The sequence below is a fragment of the Panthera onca genome, chromosome A2, assembly GCF_046562875.1.
Source record: "Panthera onca isolate mPanOnc1 chromosome A2, mPanOnc1 haplotype 2, whole genome shotgun sequence".
Lineage (NCBI taxonomy): Eukaryota > Metazoa > Chordata > Mammalia > Carnivora > Felidae > Panthera > Panthera onca.
Window position 1 is genome coordinate 55,068,589 of NC_138340.1, and position 14,404 is coordinate 55,082,992.

General features: G+C 44.0%; 1 protein-coding gene across 1 annotated transcript in view; it reads right to left on the reverse strand.

Moving 5' to 3' along the window:
* The window catches only part of CA2H3orf20 (chromosome A2 C3orf20 homolog), a 90,501-nt gene that overhangs the window by 44,907 nt on the left and 31,190 nt on the right, over positions 1-14,404 (reverse strand). Inside the window, exons 8-10 of the mRNA XM_060631857.3 lie at positions 8,697-8,828; positions 3,455-3,569; positions 1,851-2,103 (exon numbers count right to left, since the gene is read on the reverse strand). Coding sequence (XP_060487840.2) covers positions 1,851-2,103; positions 3,455-3,569; positions 8,697-8,828 — 500 coding nt within the window. The remainder of the gene's footprint in view (positions 1-1,850; positions 2,104-3,454; positions 3,570-8,696; positions 8,829-14,404) is intronic.

Here is a 14,404-nt window from a genome sequence, read left to right on the forward strand (position 1 = left end):
TGGTCAATGCACAATCAAAACGGTGCTCAACCTCGACAGTCACCAGGGAAACACAATGAAAACCCATATTGTAATTAAAATGACTGGCAATGCCAAGCATTAGTGAGGATGGGGAGCCACTGGAACTGGTGGGGGTGACACTCAATACCACCACTCTAGAATATGGGCAGTCCCACAAGAAGTGGGACATGTACCTACCACCCTAGGCCAGCAATATCACATCCAGGCATATACCAACAATAATTAAGGACACATGCTAACACTGGTGCAGTTTGCCATTACCAAAACTGTAAGCAACCCAGATATCCATTAACATTAGAATGCATAATTTGTAGTGTATTCAAAAATAGGTTATCATACAGCAATGAAAATGAGCAAAACACTGCTACACACAACTCATAATTATAATAGTTGAGCAAAAGAGGCTAGATGCCAGTTACATACTGAATACTGTAGTTCCATTTCAATAAAGTTAAAATGAACACAAACACTAATCTACAAAGCTAGAACTCTTCCCTTTGGGGAAGAAGCTGTGGGAGGGGACAAGAGGGTATTTCTAAGGAGCTGGTAATGTTCTATTTCTTGATTTGATTATAGGGTATGTTCACTTTGTGATATGCACTGAGCTATATGCACTCAGGATTTGTTCATTTTTATGTATTTTTATATATATAGAAAATATATATTAATTGATAGTATATAAAATTAAAACAGACAAATAGAAAAGACATGTATTTTATCTATTTTTTAAAGTTTAAAAACCCATAAATCTGATGGTGTCACTTGCTGTCTTAAAGTTATGGAATGATTTCCTATAACACTAACAAGGTCACCTGATATGGCTCTTGGCTACCTCTCTGTCCTCAATTTACAGTCATCTCCCCTCTTCATCAACATGCTCTTCACTGGCCTTCTTACTTTCCCTAGCACATACCTAACTTGTTCTTGTCACAGGTCTCTATACTTGCTCTATTCTCTGCCTGCTAACCCTTCCCTGTCCTTCTCTGTGCCTACCTATTTCTCGTCGTGGTTCCTCATTTATTTTCTTTAAGGTAATATAGTAAAAATTATTCTTTTTTTTCTAAATTTCTTGTCAAGTTAGCTAACATGCAGTGCATACAGTGTGCTCTTAGTTTCGGGAGTGGATTCCCATGATTCATGGCTCATATACAACACCCAGTGCTCATCCCCACAGGTGCCCTCCTCAATGCCCATCGTGGGTCCCCATTTAAATATCACCTCCTCAGAACTGCCTTCACTGACTATCTAATTTAGCACCTTCCCCAGACTTCCCAGTCACTCTCCACCCCTGGCATTAGTCAAAATTTTCCATAAAGAGCCAGATAGTAAATATTCTAGTCTTTGCAGGCCAGATGGTCTTAGTCATAATTACTCAACATTTCTGTCTTAGGGAAAGTAACTACAGGCAATATGTAAATGAGTGGGTGTGGCTATTCCCACAAAACCTTACTTATGGACACTGATATTTAAACTTTATATCATTTCACATGTCATAAAATACTCTTCTTTTGATCTTTCCCCCCTAAGCATCTAAAAAGCTAAAAACTCTTCTTCACTTATAAAAAGGTAGGTGGTGGGGCTAGATTTGGTGAATGGCCCTACGTTGCCAACCTCTGCTTTAAGGTGACCCTGATTTACTTTCTTCCTAGCCTGTTTCACTACGTAAAATGACTTCAACTCTTCTTGTATTTATTGTCTATCTTCTCACACCCCTAAAATTTCTGCCCCAAGAGGGAAGGGCCTCATCTGTTTCGTTCTTCATGGTGTACCCACCGCCCATCACCATGTCTGACACATGGAGGCCAGAAGCAATGAAGGCTCAAGCCTACCTGGGTGTGATCATGGCTTTGGCTTGGGTCTTGATGGTCTTCCTCCGAGTGGGGCTCACAGAAACGGACCCATGCTCTTCCCTTGAAGACTCTCCAACTGAGGATTCAGGTCGGGCTGACCGAGATCGTAATAAAACGACTTCTCCTGAGTATAAACTTGGCTTGGGGCCTCGCTCGACATAGGTACCCGATTTCACCTTGGTTCGATTGCTTTGTGCCTCTTCCTTAACCGGGTATTCTATGGTGAATAGGCCTGTTAACAGAAGACATGGCTGTCACTCTCCCTCATGGCCCGGCCTTCCCTGCCCTGCTATGAGGCTCTGCACATGAGCAGCCCTTCAGCTCATCTTCCCCTCCACTCCTCCACTCTCACACACTCGCAAGCCAGGTCACCTCCCTTCTGCTGTCTGGCATAGAACTCCACCCCAGTACAGTTAGTGGATTGGTAAATGCTGGCTGAAATGTAAGAACAAATCAATCTTATTTCTACTCGTTTGTCAAGACCCAGCTGAGATCCCTCTTCTGCCAAGGAGCCTGCATTTCATTCAGTTCTGTGTCCTCCACAGCACTCATAGAGGCTGGGTATACAATGCATCCATGCTGTTCTCTTCCCTGAGAATGCTGTTCCCTATATCTCCAGATTTAAGTAGTTTCCATCTACTTTCTTTGTTGTGTTTATTTGTATTCTTGTTTTGCTTTTCCTACTAGACTTGAAAACTTCTGAGGCCCGGGACCTTTCATTCCTTCATTCACTTACCAGATGTTTATTGGATGCTAGACATATAGAGATGACCCAAAACAGGGTTCCCTGCCTCTGAGAACTCCTAGCAGGGATACAGGGGGGATGGACAAACAAAGAACTATTCATAATGCTAGGTAGTAAGATTTATAATTAGAGCACATTTTACATATGCTGTGGGAACCCAAAGGAGCATATGACTCATTCAGCTTAGGGAACCAGGGAAGGCTTTCTGGAGGAGGAGTACAGTTGAACTGAGTCTTTAGGGATGAGGAAAAACTCCTTGGAACACAGCCCCCTGGTGCCCAGCCAGGGTGGCATGGAATGGAAGTCACTGTTCCTCTGTCCCCAGGCCCAACAGCAGGAAGAAAGTCTAGATGTGGGAACAGTTTTGAGGTCACCAGGCTGGCCCCAGGGGGAACCCTGTGGCCTAACAAGGACAGACTGGTGAGCTGGCTGCTTTTTTCCCTTCTACTGAGATTGTCCGCAAGGAGAGGAACAGGGTATACAAATGGATGACGGGAATATGGGAGAGCTGAAAGGTGAACCAGATGGGGACAGAGAGAGTTATAGAACAATGATGGGAGGTCCAGGAAAATAAGACAACCACAGGAGACACTGAGGACACATGGGACCATGCTCAGAAAACTGAAGGTGGCAAAGGCCACCACTACTTGAGACACGGCCCTGAGCAAGTACCCTTGCTTTGGGAGCCTGAACCTTGTTACCCCATCTACTGATGAGGAGGTCGCCCTGCCCACCCACCTCCCCAGGTGCTAAAAAGCTGTCCTCAGAGATGCCTTGCAGGTGACCCAGGATTTAGGAAGTTATCTGACAGGCATCACTCTACTTTTCTGCTCCTTACCTGCTGCCAACAAGACAGAATTCATAAACTGTGACACTGTCTTTTGAAACCGCTTCTTGATCCCCACTAGGGCTCGGCTCATCTTAGACATCTTGTCGTCCATGCGGGTCAGCAGCTGGGGAGAGGCCAAGGGGGAGAGCATTGTTGCCTCCCCACCAGGAGCCCAGGAGCCATTGGCCCAGCCCACCAACAACTAGGCCTTGCTCCAGCTTGGAGGATGTGCTGTCCCCTCTGCCTGGGACACAGCCCTCTCCCCCTGCACTCAGTGAATTCCTGCACATCAGCCCAACCTGACTCAAATGTCCCCTTGTGGGAGGACTTCCCTCCATGGAGCAAAACCGTTCCTTGCTCTCTCTATGTAGCCTGAAGTCAAAAGTTAGCCCTTTATGAAGTAACTGGATGCATATGAGGCTGTCTCCCCCACTGGACTGTAAGCTCTTCAAGGGCAGGGACCGGATCTTGGTCTCTTTGGTGTCTGAGTGCCTGTCATGCAGAAGGTGCTCAATTAATGCTTGTTGCATTATGAATAACTAGTAGACAAGGGCCTCTTTGGAGTCCTTGCTGCCAGTCCCCCTCTATATGCATTCCCCAGAGTCCCTTTGTCCCCTACAGCTGCCAGGACATCTCAGATGAGAAACTGTGATCAAGCTTATGTAGATTGGTTCCTGTAGGGCACAAAGGCCCAGGCCTCTTGCCTCAGTTCGGGACTACCCTGAAAGGCCATTCTGGCTCTGAGGCCCTCTGTAGGACAGTGAGGCCTTTGCTGGGGCTGCCCCACCGTTCAACCTCTACCTCTGCTACAGCATTTCAGAGGCATGTGGAATGAGGTTCAGATCTCGGAGTTCATGACAGTCGGGGTCTGACCTTTTCTCCAGGAAGCCTTTGTTGATTTCCTCAGCCAGGGGAAGTGCTCTCCATGCTAAACCAGCATAAGGGCCCATTGCTGTCCTTTCCACCCTGGGCCTGGCCATTTTGTACTTTCTTTATCTCTCAATGTGACTGGCCCCTCCAAGGCAGGATCTTTGCTTTCTATATCTCCTGCTTAATACAGAGCAGTTGCAGAAAAAATTTTCTTCAGTGGAATTGAAGCCTCAAGTAGAGAGAATGGGATGGATGGGGGACAGATTCTCTGAAGTGTGACGAAGTCAGTCTATAGATTCTTCTTTGCCTTGCAGTCAGGACTTCTGTAAAGGATGCCCCAATTAATAGCAAAGCTTCAACCATCCTTCTGGTTGTTGGCCCCAGCTGCTGCTTCTGGGCTAATTTTATTTATTTATTTGTAATTTATACTCAGCCTGCTTCCAATAAGGTTTTGAGGTGGCACTCTGGGCTAATAAAGCATTTAAATTGAGGTGTTGCCTCACTTCCAAAGTGCTGTCTTGATAGAAATATTTAGTGAGAAGCCTGGCTGCAGGGCTGTAAAAGCTAGGACTGCCATCCTGCCTGTCACTCTGATAGGTGGCTCCTTCCAAGGTGATGGGTGTCTGGGGAAGCCATTTAATAAGCTTCTCAGTGACAGGAACTTTGTGGGAGGAGGCCACCCTAATCCCCACCCTCAGCTTTTCTAGACTGCCGTGGATTTTGCTGATGAGTCATAACTAGCCCCAAACACACAGACCTAGAAAAGGTTGAATGGATTGTAAAAGTCCCAGGATGGGAGTGTGTGGAAGCCAGGCAGGCCCTTACATGTCACTATAAAGATGGGGACACTGAGTCCCAGAAAGGGAAGGGACTAGCCCAAGGCTCTATGGCCCCTTCCTAGCCTAGGCCAGCCCGCACAATCAGCAAGTATTCTCAGGGGCCCCTTGCAGCTCTGATGGTCCAAGAATCTATGATGAACCAATTTTTTGGACCTTAGGATTTCATGTAAAAATATTCCAAGATGCTTAACTTGGCAGCTAAAGTCAACATTTGAGAATTGTGTTACCTACAATAAAGTTGATATTTCCTCATTTATTGGTGTTTGTCTAGTCAGAAATCTGTGTTCTCAAACAGAAAGGGTTATTACCTTGTCACTTTTATGGCAAGTCAGTCTTCTTGGTCAATATCAATGACTATAGACTAGAACACAGCACTGTTTTCAGAAGCTGTTTTAATGTATTGGTCTGCTTATCCCTATGCTAAATGTCCCCAAGACAATTGTGCTTTTTGAGTTATGATGCCCTTTTAAATAGCTTTCCAGGTTTCTACCACACTGTCAAACTGCCTCTGTGAGCTTCCCTTATGAAGATGCCACCTTCTAGACCACATGGTCCAGCACAAATAAAATACAAGCTATACATGTGGTTGTAAACATTCCTGTAGCCACATAAAAAAGCTCTTAAAGGTGAAGTTAATCCTAATAACTATTTTTTTTTTAAACGTTTTTTTTTTTTTTTTTTTATTATTTTTGGGACAGAGAGAGACAGAGCATGAACGGGGGAGGGGCAGAGAGAGAGGGAGACACAGAATCGGAAACAGGCTCCAGGCTCCGAGCCATCAGCCCAGAGCCTGACGCGGGGCTCGAACTCACGGACCGCGAGATCGTGACCCGGCTGAAGTCGGACGCTTAACCGACTGCGCCACCCAGGCGCCCCAATCCTAATAACTATTTTATCTAACCCAATATATCAAAAAATGATGGTTTTAACATAGAATCAAACTATTCATGAGAAATTTTTACATTTTCTTTCCATGCCAAGTCTTTGAAATGCAGCATGCATTTTCACTTATGGCCCATCTCCATCTGGGCTTGTCACATTGCAAGTGCTCAGTAGCCATCTGTGGCTTGTGGCTACCATATTAGACAGGACTCTGTCGTGGACTTCTGGATTTCTAGGTCTAGCTTCTAAGATTGCGTTTAGGTAAGACAAAATAAGACTTGAATTACTAAGGGGCTTTCCTAGTCCCAGAGGGCATGTTTGGTATTTGGACATAGAGTGACCTCTCTTGGCTTGGCTGTTCATGGGGTTCTTTAATTGCTTACATCCTGGTTCTCAGCTATGATCCAGGCTGCAGCAATTGCCAGACAAGAGGTTGCCAGGAAAATGAAGCATTATTGCAACTTTATGGGAAAGAACAATTCTCTAATACCCGTTGCCTTTGGTAAGAAAAGTAAGCTCACGTTTTTTTTTACACAGCTGAAAAAGCTTTTTAAGAAATATAGACATATGACCTCATATATCGTGTGTGCTTAGTCACATAACAGCAACTTTTAGAGTAATAGCATGGAACCAAATGGGCAGGGTGGACTCATCAATAAGCATGATCATCATCTTAGCCCAGATGGAGTCAGAACCCTGGGGTTCTTTTGCTCTTTGAAGTAATGAGTGCAGCCTGAAGTCACAGGCATCTGAGTTTCCTGGGTGCTCCTATGAGGCCCCTTTAACTGACACACTCTCTCCTAGTACCCCAGTGACTCCCACAGTGCCCCCTCCCTAGCACACTGCACCAATCCAGCTGGATTACAGAGGGTTGTTGAAGCTTTTGCCCCCTTCCATTAGACCAAAGATACCTTAGAGACTAGAGGGAGTGAGATTTCTTCCATTTCTACATCCCCTGCAGCCAACTTGGCACACTGCAAGTGCTAATAAATGTTTACTGAATTACTTAATGAATTAATGAAGTTGAAATCCTGCTGAAATGAAAAGGCAGTGAAAAACAGGTGCAATGCTCTCTTCCAAGAAAAACACAGGTGTTCCGTGCCTTATTCAAATAGCATGGGCCCCTAGCAAATGCCTGCCTCCATGTCTGCATGTAAAGTGAGAACTTTGGGCTGGCTTCTCCTCATGGGCTCTGTCAGCTTTGTGAGTCTATGAGCCTTGGTGGCAAATGCCCCTGCGGCACAAGAGCCTTGCTCAGCTCCAGAGAGGAACACGGGGAGGGTGAACTGCCCTCTGGATGGTCATATAACTGATCACGCAAACCTGGACACTATTGAGAGTGAAAGGGGATGCTATTAACAATTCCTCCGGGCTGGCAGGTATAAACTGGGACTGGCCCTGGGGAAACTGGGAGGTGTGGTCCTCCTGCTACTGTTCCAAGGAGGCTTCCCCAGTGGAATCCCAGCAAAGCACTCTGTGCAATGCAAGTGGTCTGCTCCATTAATGAGCCCTTGGTTATCCCAGTCTCAAGGTATATGTCAACTGTTCCCTACTAGACTGTAAACACCCTCAGGGGTGTCCTCTGATCCTCTCTATCCTCTCCAATCTCGCTCCACAATGTTGACTAGGGACCAGGTACATATAAAGATCCATGAAGACACAGCAAATGGAAGAAGTGAGCTTCTAGTCTCCACTGTTTGCTCACCCACCAACAAATACTTAGTAAGTACTTAATTTGAAGAAGTCCTTGTGCTGGGGCTCTGGTGAAACAGACATCAGTAGGAACCACAGGAAATTCCCAATCTGGTAGAGAAGATAGGCTTATAAATAAAGGAGTGCTAGAATAGAGATGAGTCATGACTGGGAGGGCTGAGCAGAGGGAGAGGTAGACTCTCCTTGGGATGGGAAAGGGGGTGGTGGAGAGGGTCATCATCACACATTGGTAGTAATTCATTCCAGTATCATCTCTCTCTCTTCTGGTAACAGCGCCATGATGTTCCTGCCTCATCCATCATGCAGGTGGTATACCTGGGGCTGATCATGCCCTGGCTCTCAGGATGGACGTGACACTTGAGCCTAGCCTGTGAGAGCAACATGCGCTCCTGGCCATGGGGGCCATTTTAAGCAGAGGCAGCAATGTTGGTGTTCTACTGAGCACTTAGGAAAGAGAAGCCCTCTTTCTCCTAGGAAGAACAAAGCTCATAGAATACCAAGCCCAGAGATGCCCATGACAATCTTGTTACCATAAGGAGAGAAACTCTCTGAGAACGAAACCAACAAAATGGAAAGCAGAGCCAAGAGATGGGAAGATCTGATGGAATCATTTGAGATCCTGGATTCACCCGTGCCTAAAGCTGCTTACTGATAGACTTTTCAGTTTACTGAGCCAATACAGTCTGTCTTTATGTTTAAGCTAATCTGCATTGGATACAATCACAATTGAAAGACTTCTAACAGGTAGAAGTTTCACGGAGAAGATGGTACTAACATCAGGTAGTGAATGATGATGAGTAGGAGTCCATTAGTCAGAGAAAGAGCTAGGGCCCTGCCTAGGGCAGGGGTGGAGGAAGAGGGGGAGCATAGGCATTGAAATATGGGGTGGCAATTCACATTGAGATACCCTGGGGTCAGGCCTGGGGACCTGGTCTGCTTTGGCTTACCCGTTTATCCTGCGCTACTCCATGCGGACAATTGTTGGCTGAAACAGAGAGTGTTATTGTCTCATTTAGGGAGGTGAAGGTGACTATGATGGAGTCCTGGCTCAGAACCGTCAGCTTAATTTGTTCATTCACCTGAAGATGAAGAAACCAATACTTAGTGGATCTCTGCTTCTATTATCCATACCCCTCTCCTTACTCTCCACAAAGCATAAAATCCCTCCTGGCTTGGGACTGAGATAGCTGTAAGATCTTTCCAGTTCTTATGTTGGAATTTAGCTTTCATGGAGAAGAAAGAATGCCAGTCTCTCTTTGGGGGATTGGCAGAAAAAGTAACTGATGCCTTCCTACCCCTGCCCCTTCACTTTCCAGCCCAAGCTTGGAACCAACTGTGAAAGAGACATAGAAGTCTATAGGCGAATCAGCTTTGGTTCTAGTAGAGTTGGGTGGAAATGCAGCTTGGGTCATAAGCCTACACTATATCTGAATCAGACAACGTGTCCACCCAGGCACCAGTTCTGACTATGAACCTTGGTCTAGAGCATGCAGAGCTGCCTCAGGAAGCTGACAACATGGCAGGAGGCATCAGAATGCACCCCTCCACAGGTGGGTGGGCAGATGACAAAAGGGAACCCAGCAGGGGCTGAGCCACACATACTCAGTCTTCTCTCCTCAATCACCACATATGTCACTACTCTTCCCCTGAAGAGGAGCCAAAGGAACCTACCCACCCCCGCCCCTTTTTAAAATCACTTCCAAAAGGGTGGGATTTTCTATGTAGCAATGCCAGATAGGAACAGGGAGAGGATGAGCTGCCTTTATAGCAACTCACTCCTTTCTGAGAATTTTGTGTTCTAGAAGTAAGTCTGAGTTCTGCCTCTATTAGCAAACTACTGACCTTCTCTGAATCTCAAATTCCTCAACAGGAAATAGGTGAAAGGCTAATATTAGGTTCAAATGAGATAAAGATTATGGAAGTGACAATGACCCATCACACACAAGAGCAGATACTGTCAGGATGTGTCAGCACAACTCCAGTGTGAGGTCCCTGGATGGTTCTTGTGTACAGAGAGTTATGTATACACAGTGGCCCTACCTATGTAGGTACCTGTGTGGTGACGTGTTCTTCCATTTTCAAAGTCCCTGACCTACATGTACCCAAGGACTCCTCTGAACTAAGCAAATACTCTTCATTTCACTTCTTCCATTTACTTCTACTATCCTACTTGTTGACCCCAAGGTCTACACTCAATTTCCTCACCACTGAATCCCTTCCTTATACTCTGCAGTCTGAATGCTAGTACTCTCCAGCACCTAGAAAATATTTACTCCATGGCTGTCTTCTTGCCAAGCCTTTTGACATCTTCAAATTTGTTGATCACTTCCACTCAGGAAAAAACCCTACCCTCTCCTGTTCTCCTTCTAGAGACTGTAGTAGAGAGCTGTGGTTGACAGCTTAAGTGCTACAGCTGGACAGGGTTCAAATCCCAGTGTAGCTACTTACCAGAGGAGCAATTTTAGGCAAATTGGTTGGCTTCTCCGAGCCTGGGGACAGTAACAGAAGCTTTATCCTAGGGGACTGAGCAGATTTCCTGGGGTAAAACATGCACAAGTCTTAGCACAGTACAACTTTTATTTATTATCCCTGCTTCCTGGATGATTTCTCTACAAGTTCATTCACTGCTCATCTTCTTGGGAGTTCATGAGCCAGTCTATCGCATATATCTGTCCTCTCTAATCTCTCACCCTTAGCGAGGATTAGGTCACAAAAGGCACTGAGCCAAATCAGCACATCTAAAACTATATTGATGTCCGATCCTTCAGAAATTTCTGTTTCCACCCAAGCACATACTCCACTGTGGAGTCATCTATACTTCTCTTTCCTCTCATTTATCCCTATAGCCTGTGCCTGAATGTCACTGAATCCTTCTATTGAAATGGCTCCTTTAAAATATATTGCTGCTGCCCTTCATCGTGTCAGACCTGACTAGTAACTCCATAACCAGTCTTTGTACTATCCCATCCACTGATCTTTCCCTTACTAGTCAGCTTTCCACACAAATGCTGGACAGAGCATGCCAGCCATCAACTTAGAAACTAACCGGCTGGTTATACTATACTTCCAGTATAGCTGAGTCAGCTCCCAACAGGCTGACCCTCCCACAGAACTTGAAAAAAAATACAAAAAAAAAAAAAAACAAAAACCCAATGACCCAAAGGCTCTGATGAATAAACAAAAGCAGGCAAATTTTGAAGAATCAAAACTTAAAAGAAAGGGCTAGCATGGGATGAATTTCCACTCTACAGTTTTAGCCTGAAGGCAAACTGCAGTCATGGCCAAAACACTACCATCTTTCTGGCCCAGAGAACCAAAGGACTAAACCTGTGGAAATTATAATCACAAAAAAGTAAGGAAAAAATTCCAGAAGGGACAGTGCCAAAGAAATAGACGCCCAAATCCTATGAATAAACCATCCATATCCCTGGCTAATCACTGAACCATGCATGAGTAGTGAAGACTCAAGACAGCTAACTGCTAGGGAATCAGAAAAGCTGAACTGAGATGTGAGCTCCTGCCCACCGTGGTAAGACAAAGTTTGGGACGTGAGTCTAACCAAGTTCACTGCCTGCTAAAACAAAACTGTTAACACTCTTCAGAGAAATACATCAGAATTCAGACTCCACAATCCATAGATCCTCAGATAACCTATACAATGTCAGTGATCCAAAAGTACTCAACATGTAAAGAACTAGTAAAGTGTGAGCTATTCTCAAAAATAACAGATAACCAATCCTGTCTGGTATGTCCCAGATGTTGAAATTATTAGACAAGAACTTTAAGGCAGCTAATTTAACTGTACTCAATGAAGCCAAGGAAATTATATTTGTAATAATGGAAAAAATAGGAAATCTCAGCACAGAAATAGACAATATAAAAAAAAACTTCAATGGAAATTCTAGACTGGAAAATACATATTTGAAATAAAAAAATTCACAGGATTAGATTAGCATAATAGCAGAATGAAGATGTCAGAATAAAAATCAATGAACTTGGGAGATAGATCTATAGAAATTATTCAATCTGAGAAGAGAAGAAAATAGGACAAGAAGAAAGAAGGAGTATACTGAGACAATATTAAAAGCTATTAAAAAAAACATAATTGGAGTCTGGGGGAAAAGAGAGAGATTGAGCACATTTTCCCCTAAAATAATGACAGAAGATTTCCCAAATTGGGTGAAAGACATGAATTTACAAATTCAAGTAAACCTCCAACAGAACAAAGGCAACCACACCTGGACACATCATAGTCAAACTTAGAAAATCAAATTAAAGAAGAAATCTTGAAAGCAGCTAGAGAAAATGAACAAGGATTTGAGTAACTACAGACTTCTCATCATAAACTTTAGAGGATATACACAGTGGAACAGCATCTTTAAAATGCCGGAAGGAAAAAAAAAATTCTGTTAACCCAGAATTCCACACCCAGCAAAGATATCCTTTCATAAAGATATTTTTTCATATTAAAGCAAACAGAATTTGTTGCCAGCAGATCTGCACACTTCAATAAATACTAAGGGAACTTATTCAGGCTGAAGAGAAATTATACTATGGGGAAACTTGGATTTTCAGAGGAATGCAAAACCCTGGAAATGGTGAATATCTGGGTGAAAACAAACTGTCCAATGCAGTCTGCAAGACAATAAGCAAATTCCTCAGCCTAACATCCAATACCTCTTACCTCCACCCCACAGAAGATACACCTCCTGCTCCCTCTTTCTTTTACAAGAAGCACCTGTGAACTTTTTATTTTAATAAAAAAATTTTTTAATGTTTATTTTTGAGAAAGAAAGAGACAGAAAGACAGGACATGAGTGGGGGAGGGGCAGAGAGAGAGGGAGACACAGAATCTGAAGCAGGCTCCAAGGCTCTGAGCTGTCAGCACAGAGCCCGACGTGGGACTCAAACTCACAAACTGTGAGATCATGACCTGAGCCGAAGTCAGATGCTTAACTGACAGAGCCACCCAGGTGCCCCAAGAAGCACCTGTGATGCCATACAGAGTCCCAACTCCAAGTCTTTACAGATGCTATTCCTTCTACTCAGAATACTCTCCCTTCCTTCTATCTACATGAATCATATGCACACATGTTCACATTACAATTCAAGGGACACCTCATCTTTCAGACCACTCCTGACTGCACTAGCCCTTGTTATGCATTTCTAGATGCAGCTCCAGGGGACAGAACAATGAACAGAACTACACTGCCAAAACACTTTAGTGATGTCAAAGCAACTTCCCCGCCATTATTTTATTTAGTTCTCACAAAAGCACTTTGTATTGATGAGGCAACCAATACTCAGGAGCTGAGTGATTTTCACAAAGCTTCACAGCCAGAGTCGGCAAGGCTGGCACTACACATGGCTTCTTAGACTCTCATTCCAGCTCTCTGTCCACTTGGTCACACTGATACATAAAACATGGTGCCTGTCTGCCACCAATTTATAATCTTTATGGATTATAAACTTTTCATAGAGCTGGAAAAAGTTTAATATTAAGGCAACAATTCAATATACCCCTAGATTGACAATCTCAGACCTGGCCAAGCATCAGAAGTACTTGTGACAACTACAGAAATCTAGCATTCTTGACAGACCACCTGAATCAGAATCTCTCTGAGGCTATGCCTGGGGATCTGCATTTTTTAAAGTTCCATAGGTGGTTCTGATAAGCAACCAGAGCTGAGGACCTCTTCACTGCATGACTAATTATCAAATAACTAACCCAGACTGTGAGTACTATGAGAAGAGACAAATGGATGTGGGCTGCAGTGCCATGATGGAGGGGAGGTATGAGCAGGGCTGTGAAGGAGGGGAAATTTGGATTGGTAGAGAGAGGAGGGAGAACACTTCAGGTCTATTCCCTAATAGGAAAGATGAGATATATTTAAGAGATTGAATGTTTCTGAGCAGAGGTGTGATCTATGGGAATTAGGATGCAAGGATGAGAATCCAGTGGCCAATTTAGAGGATGAACAGGAAGGGCACAAGACAGACAATTAGGGGTAGGGTGCCTGAGCCCCACCGCATACTCCTAGAGTACTTCTGTCCATAATCCTTACCTTGAGGCTCTAAATATCAGGCCACCTTGAGTGTATTCTATGTTCTGTGATCTTTCTCTGAATTCCAACCCTATGAGCTTGTTTCTTCTCTCTCACAGCCCTTATTCTTCTCTATCCTGTGTTCTTATTACTCTCCTGGACTTTGGGATTCCTTGGGGGGCTTTGCTGATCTTTCTACCCCCAGATCAGTGATTCTCGATCAATAACAACTTTCTCCTCCAGGGGACATGTGGCAATGTGTGGAGATATTTTTGGTTGTCACAGTTTGGGGAGTGGGTAGTACTGGCATCTGATGGATGCTGATAAATATCCTACAATGCATAGTTATAACAAAGACTTATCTATTCCCAAAATGCCAGTTCTGCCAAGGATGAGAAAGTCTGCTCTAGATAAAGTAACAAGCACATTTAGTTGCTTTATTAATAAATTAGATTTATCATTATTATTTAGTATTAGTAATTCCACACTAATTTATTATTTAATGAATCTTTGATGAGTGGCTGTCTGAGTAATCAAATGAATAATAAAGAAGGGCTTGTGTTTGTCAGCCCCTTTGACTTTCATGACATAGTAACATTATAAAACAGAAG